This window comes from Cnephaeus nilssonii, assembly GCF_951640355.1.
Source record: "Cnephaeus nilssonii genome assembly, chromosome: 2".
NCBI classification, from domain to species: Eukaryota; Metazoa; Chordata; class Mammalia; order Chiroptera; family Vespertilionidae; genus Cnephaeus; species Cnephaeus nilssonii.
In genome coordinates, this window is record NC_137073.1 from 90700667 (window position 1) to 90707862 (window position 7196).

The 7196-nt window shown below is 48.4% G+C and overlaps 1 protein-coding gene across 1 annotated transcript in view; it reads right to left on the reverse strand.

Annotated features, from left to right (window-relative positions):
- PDZD2 (PDZ domain containing 2) overlaps positions 1–4594 on the reverse strand; it is a gene marked incomplete at its 5' end in the record, with an annotated part of 214524 nt that extends 209930 nt beyond the window's left edge. The window contains one exon of the mRNA XM_079796196.1: positions 4119–4594. Coding sequence (XP_079652322.1) covers positions 4119–4594 — 476 coding nt within the window. The remainder of the gene's footprint in view (positions 1–4118) is intronic.
- Positions 4595–7196: the final 2602 nt, after the last annotated feature.

Genomic DNA, 7196 nt, shown 5'->3' on the forward strand with positions numbered 1-7196 from the left:
AATGTGCCCATTGGCCAGCATACGGTTTGATATTGCTTGGCTACTCACACTTTTTTCTTTTTTAGAGAGAGAATGGAAGGTAGGGGAGAGACACACAGAGAGAAGCATTGATGTGAGAGAGACACATCGATTGGTTGCCTCCCGCATGTGCTCCGACCATGGCCAGGGTTCAGGCCTGCAACCAAGGCACATGCCTTGACTGGGAATCAAACCAGGGACCCTTCAGTCCTCAAGTCAATGCTCTATCCACTGAACCAAACTGGCTAGGGCAACTCACACTTTCTTAAGGCCTTCTGATTCCAGAGGCCTGAGTTGGACTGGGGCAGTTGGAACTTCCCTCCACCATCCATCACGAAGATCTTAGCATGGTGGGTTTACCAGACTAACCACTCATTTGTCTATAGGGGACCTGAAGGCTGTGAGCGTCAGGAGAGATGCCCTTGGGGGGAATCGGGATGGGGCACCTCCTGAGGCCATGATGAGGACACCAGGCACCCAGAGGAGGGGGATGGTGCCTGAGTGACTTCCTGCTCAGGGATGGCTCAGGTGTTGCCATTCTAGGACCTCTGAAGGCGGAACCCATCATTCTAACAGCACAGTTGAGAAACCCATACAGCCTAATGTGAGATAAACTTGACTCAAGCTCCCAGCACTTTCCCGAACTGTGCTCAGCTTCAACCACAAGAGGGCAGACGTCGGCGGCAGATCCTCTGAAGAGCAAGCTCCCTCTGTCCATGCCAAGGGCCATCGGCTACATGTTTAGCTGCTATTAGATAAACTGTTGTTGAGGAGAAACGATCTAGATGTCATCACCATTCATTTAGAGCCTGGCTATAGAAAAATATGTAGAGAACATGTAGAAAATCTTGGTTTTTCTATTTGTTTTTACTGTCAACAGTAAGTTGTTAAGAAAATACACAAACTATCCTAATTTCATTGGTTACTGTTTGTAGTGTTGAAGAAAAACTTTTAAAATTAGAGTCAGAGGCCCTGAATTCTAGTCCTCATTCTATTTTTTAAAAAGATAACTGGACCCTGGGAAACCACCTGCTGGAACCTCAGTTTCCTCCTCAGGACAATGAGAAGACAGGACTGGGATGAACTCTGGGATACCATCCAGAAACGAAGGCACGAAATGCAATCGCAGTGGGGAGGGCAGGCTGAGCAGCATGCAGTGGGCACATACGTAAGGTCTGCACGCTTCGTTTGCACAGCACACTTGGGGAATGGGCTGTTCCACATGACGAGTTTTCCAGATAATTGAATTTTAAATGCTGAAACTGGTTTCCCTTTAACCTTTTGTAATGGAAATCCTCCTAAAGTGTATTACATGCTTCTCTGGCCTCTTAAACATCATTTAACCTTTCCTGACTATCTCCAGGTCATCACGATGACCACTTCTTACTATAACTACATGCAAATGACCGGAAATGGGGTAGCCCTTCAACAGCGACAGCAAGACCTCCCCGCTGAAGAGAGCGCTGGTGCCTTTGGGCATATGCAGGTAGGCAGGACCCTCCTGCTAAATGGCCCCAGAGACCATATTAAAAAGCTATAATTGGCCATCCTTCCTTTCTTCCATCTCCTACCTCACCACCTGCAGTCATTTCTCCAAGTAACACCTTCTAGCAGCCTCTTGACACTGGGTTTAAAATCTGCTATAACCTAGACAGAACTCAAGGTTGCCATGGGTAACCAGGGCCTGAGCTTGTAACAACCCTAAATTTAATTTTACACACAATTTAAAGCCAGTGGGTACTGTGCTGAAGGTTGCTTCTGGCCAGGGCTGATCTTCAGCTAGTCCACCCAGTATGCAATGCTTCTAGACCAGTTGGCCAATCACCCTGAGCCCCCGGGCCCTCCAGCCAGCCCAGAAACCGGTTCTTGCATGTGCTGACATTCTTTCCAATTGGCTAGTACCCACGCCATACTGGTTGCTCAATATTGGAACATCAGCCTGGTTTCTGGGTTGAAGATTATTCTCTCCTGCTCAGTAAATTGCCAGGGTTTGAAGCTCTTCTCGGTCCCTTAAACTCAAAGGCCTTTTCTCCGTTACATTGCCAACCAGGTTGGGTGTTAAAACCTTTGCCTGGCTGGTGTGGCTCAGTGGTTGAGCGTCAACCCATGAACCAGGAGGTCACGGTTTGATTCCAGGCCAGGGCCCATGCCCGGGTTGCGAGCTCGATCCCCAGTGGGGGACATGCAGGAAGCAGCCAATCAGTGATTCTCTCTCATCACTGATGTTTCTATCTCTCTTTCTGAAATCAATAAAAACATATATATTTTCAAAAAGCTACCTTTGATTGAAAATCTACCATGTGCCAGATGCCTAGTCAGTGCATTATATAAATCATCTTATCTCATCCACTAAAGGACCCTGTTGGGGAATAGCATCAGCCTCCGTAGCTGAGAAACCTGCCCCTCACATGGCCAGTAAGTGGGTCTGGGAGCCAGATCCACCCCCTCTGAGGCATGCACTTTGCACTGCCCTCTGCCCGAGTTTATGAACGCACAAGCAAGTCCAGTCAAGGGTCACATCCTGAAAAATATATTTTAAGTGAAACATGGGCCCTTTTACTTTTCAGAAAAGGCTACTTGTTTTTGGTGTGTGGGTTGTGTTTTAATTAATTCCACATTTTGTTACCAATTTGGAACACTCTGTCCTCAGGGAACAGAGCGGGTGTACTTATAGAAAGCTAGCTGAGGGAGGGAGGGAGGGACTAGGCTATAAAGTGTTTGTAGGCTCTAATAAATAAAAAAAAGCCTCCCCAGTTCTCCCTGCACCAAACAAAAGTAAATAGAACATTCTAGAAAGGCCAATCTTCCCCAGAGTAGGGGTGATAGACTCACAAACAAAAACGTTGCTCTGTGTGTTACCAGCTATGCCTGCAAAACGGAGCATGTGCTATCAAACATAACTAGGATCCCTCCCCATCCCCAAAAGTTCTCTGTAAGTTCACTCCAGAGCGATGCAGTTACCACTCAAAAAACGAGGGGCTCTCAGAGCTACTGGGGGAGCCTGGAAGCAAACTGCAGACCTTAGGAGTCTCCGCCAGTGACAGGGCAGGGTTGGGTCTATGGTTTGGGGACAGGCACAGATTTAACTTTGGAACTGGCTCTGGGGTCCAGAAGGATGCCAAACCCATAGATATGAATTCTGTTGTGTCCCCAGGGAAGAATTTTTCAAATTGACCCTAAGCTAATTTTTAAAATAAACAAACCATGACCTCATCTTCCACATGTTGCACCTGCTCCTCCCACAGCTAACACACACGACAATTTTCAATGTTCTCTCCCAAAAACATTCACAGGGCTCTAGTTTCCAGAGTAACTCTTATCAGGCGGGGGACTGACGGAAAAACTGACTAGCCACAGGTGACAGGGCCAAACAGCATGTGTATTAGTGTCCTAGGGCTACCATAAAAAAGTACCACAAACTGAGTGGTTTAAGCCACAGGAATGTATTGTCTCACAGTTCTGGAAGCGAAAAGTCCAAGATCCAGGTGTTGGTGGAGCCACGCTCCCTCTGAGGGGACAGGGAATGATGTACTCCGGGCCCTGATCCCAGCTTCCGAGACTTCCTCGGCTTGTGGCAGCGTAACTCCTATCTTCACACATCCTCTCCTGTGAGCGTGTCTTTGCCCTTTTTATAAGGACACTGTATTGGGTTAGGGGCCCATCATCCTCCTACCACCTGGCCTCATGTGAAGTAATTAGATCGGCAATGGCCTTCTTTCCAAGTAAGGCCATGTTCGGAGGTACCAGGGATTAGGACTTCTTCCTATAAGATTTGGGGCGACACAGTTCAACCCATAACATCATCTAAGACAGTTCTGAATTCAAAACTGAACGCAAGAGCAGGAACAGAATGAATTGCCCAACAGCTCACCTTATATTATAATCGTAAGTAACAGTGTGGATGCTTTCTCATGTTGGCAGGTGGGTGGGAAGTTGGTGTGTTGACCCCTGAAATCTGTTCATTGCAAGGGTGAAGCGAGGAGAACCGTTGGCTGATGTGGGCTCTCTCCAGAACCCTAATTCCTGCTCACCACATTTTAGGACAAAACCTACTAAGGTATGTACACACGTTTAGTGTTGCAGGAAACCCTGCCACTTACCTGGCCCCACTGACATCAACTCCGACCATCAGCTGCCCGTTCAGGGAGAGGATCTCATCCCGCAGTCGGACCTTCCCACTCTTCCCCGCCGGGCTGTTCTTCCTCAGCTCCGTCACCCAGATGCAGCCCACGTCCAGCACGGGGCCCTGGTGGGTCTTCCTCTTCTTGCCCCCTCTGCGCTTTTCTCCATAGTCCCCGAAAACAGGGATGTTCCCGAAGCTGAGGCCCACCGTCTCCGCGTCCCCCAGCTCCTTGGTGAGGTACACGGTACAGATCTCCATCCCCGGGGGGCTGCGGTCAGGGGGGACCGCGCCCTCATCCACGGCGAAGTTCAGCTGGATGTACTCGCGCAGCTTCTGGATGGCCGCCTGGCACAGCCGCTGCTCCGGCCCCGCCCCGCCCTCCCGCAGGCTGTTCTCCAGCCACCGGCAGAGCAGGGGCAGGTGCAGCACCGCGTTGTCCTGGGTGATGGGCATGGCGCTCACTCCCAGACACCAGCATCATGAGAGGACCTGCTCCTGGGGGCCGGCCCCCGCGGGGCCCCAGGTCCCTTGGGGACCCTGGCTGTCATCGGCGGTGTTCATGTTCAGGCTGGCAGACGAGGGGTGCCTGCTCGAGCGAGACGGGGCTGTTTGCGGTGGCAAGAGGAGGACAGGACACACACCGACAGTGGGACGATCTTTGCAGCTGGGGTGCTCAGCGAGGGACAGAAGGAAGCCTCCGACAGGTCTCTGCTTGGTTCATATCACAGCAGGGCCCGTGCAAATGGCCCAGAAACGGGAGAGCCCTTCATCAGCGACAGCGTGGCCTCCCCCGGATTCATTCACACCTGGAAGAGGAAAAAACAAAAAATTCCTTCCAGTCACAACAGTGAGCCTTCTCACACAGAACACAGGGCCTCTTGTATGACTGAAGGCAGTGTTTGCTTTCTGAGCCAGAAGCCTTAAGGCCGCTCCCCATCCCCCAGCTCGGCTCCCTCCGCGCAGTACACACAGACACACAGATAGACAGACAGACACACAAACATACACACCCCCTTCCCTCCAGACATCTCTGGAACATTGGCCTTCTCCAGGAAGTTTCCCTGACCAGCGGGGAAATGAGATGACTTTTGCCAGGACAACCCCCATCAAGCTCACATCCAACAGGAGGCTGTGTGACAAGACTCTGTAGAAGATCGGAGAGGGGTTCTGGAAACATTTAAGACCTTATATTCCTAGGAAGTTGAAATCTATCTCCATCTGCCTTGATCTGTCCAACTGCAGACACAGGGAGGTTCTCCATTCCAGAACTATGTTCTTACAATGCTCCCGAGAGGAGCAATAGCAATCAACCGCACCGAGAGACTCAGGCATGGCCCGAGGACAGCACCAGTCCTGAGCTCAGCCGTTGGCTCCACCTTCATCATGTAGGTCCACAGGCATCCTGTCCCTTGGCATCCTACAGCTCTTAGTCTCCTTGCTTCCTTTCCGTTGGAAAACTGTTAAAAACCAGCCTACCCAAAGCCTTCTCCTCCAGAGAAATATTTCCCCATGCTTCTGGGTGAGAGGACTCAGCCCCTCCCTGGCTGGCCTTTGAATGCAGGTCTTAGCGCCATGATGCGCTCACCAGCCTGCAGGGCCGGCTGCAGCAGAGGGCTGGGGCTGTCCTGCCCCCACTGAATCCTGCACAGTGCAGGGCACATCACTGCTCCCCCCCACACACACCCGGGGAAAGGTTAATTGAATTTCATCACCAATCCTTCTTCTCCACCAAAGAAAATTTTCACCTTCATCCCCTGTAAATGCAGAAAAATGACCCCTTTCACTTTCTTCTCTGAACCTCACTTTCGCCCGGAGAAAGTCAATATAAACTGTGCCATCAAAGATGGAAAACATTCTTCACCTTCTCAGGAAATGATTTAACAAGAAATAATAATAAATGGGAGAGGTGTCAGAAGCCATGTCAATAATAAATAACCTTATTACTCAGTAACCATGAAGAAATGTCTCGTATTGTAAGTTTTGATTTTCCAGAGAACTCGAGGGCCAGCTATTAATGGGTTCCAAGTAAATTAAAAGTTTAGCAAATATCAACTACATAAGCACATGCCTACTAAAAAGAAATGCAAAAATCAAAGAAAAGATAATCCATAAACACAGAAAAATGGAATGTTCCCTTTGGCCAAAATAAGTAACACCTCTCACTGAAAAGTAATGCCATACAGACATATTAAAATCCTATGAATAAGTCAGAACATTTTCCATCAGGCCAGCAACCTGTCTAAGTCTCCTTTTCCTCATCTGTAAAATGAGAAAGTTAAGCTAAGTGATCGCTAAGGTCTCTCAAACTCCATAGAGAGATTCTCAAATGCAGTGACCGTGTCGTATTCAACAACATACTCCCTACCCCAGATAAGAGATCAATCAAAGGACTTGTATGCATGCATATAAACATAACCAATGGACGCAAAACTCTGGGGGGTGAGGGCATGTATGGGAGTGGGGTGGGGTGGGGGCAATGGTAAGATATGTACACATATAATACCTTAATAAAAAAAATTTGAAAAAAAAAAACACATACTCCCTACCCCAGCACAGTGCCTGTCACCTTGCAGACTCTTGATGACTTAAAACAACTTTTTAAAAAGATCCTTTAAATTCAAATTTTAATGGTCTATAGTATCATTCAAGGTGTTAGTCTCAGTTCCAATGGTTCCATACATATGAAAACAGGGTAAATATCTTGGGCAAGATACTCTTTAAGTCTGATTGAAGAAAACCAAACTTAAGAGCAATTGAGAATTTTTTTTCCTGATGTCAACTTGTATTCACTCAATACATATTTATTGAACATCAATTAAGAACCAGGCCTTGATCTTGGCACTAGGAATATACTGTCAACAAGGCAAATTCAGTGCATAAATAAATGGAAAGTAGCATGTAATAAGTCTATGACAACTCTTTTAACAGAATTGACAGAGGTACACTCCTGCAGCCATGGTTACGTAATAAGCCCCAGCCCTGGGGTGGGGCCAGAACTGGGCATCTCATGCAGGTGGAATGGAGTTCTGCTCTGAGAACTGAGCCCCAGGGCCTA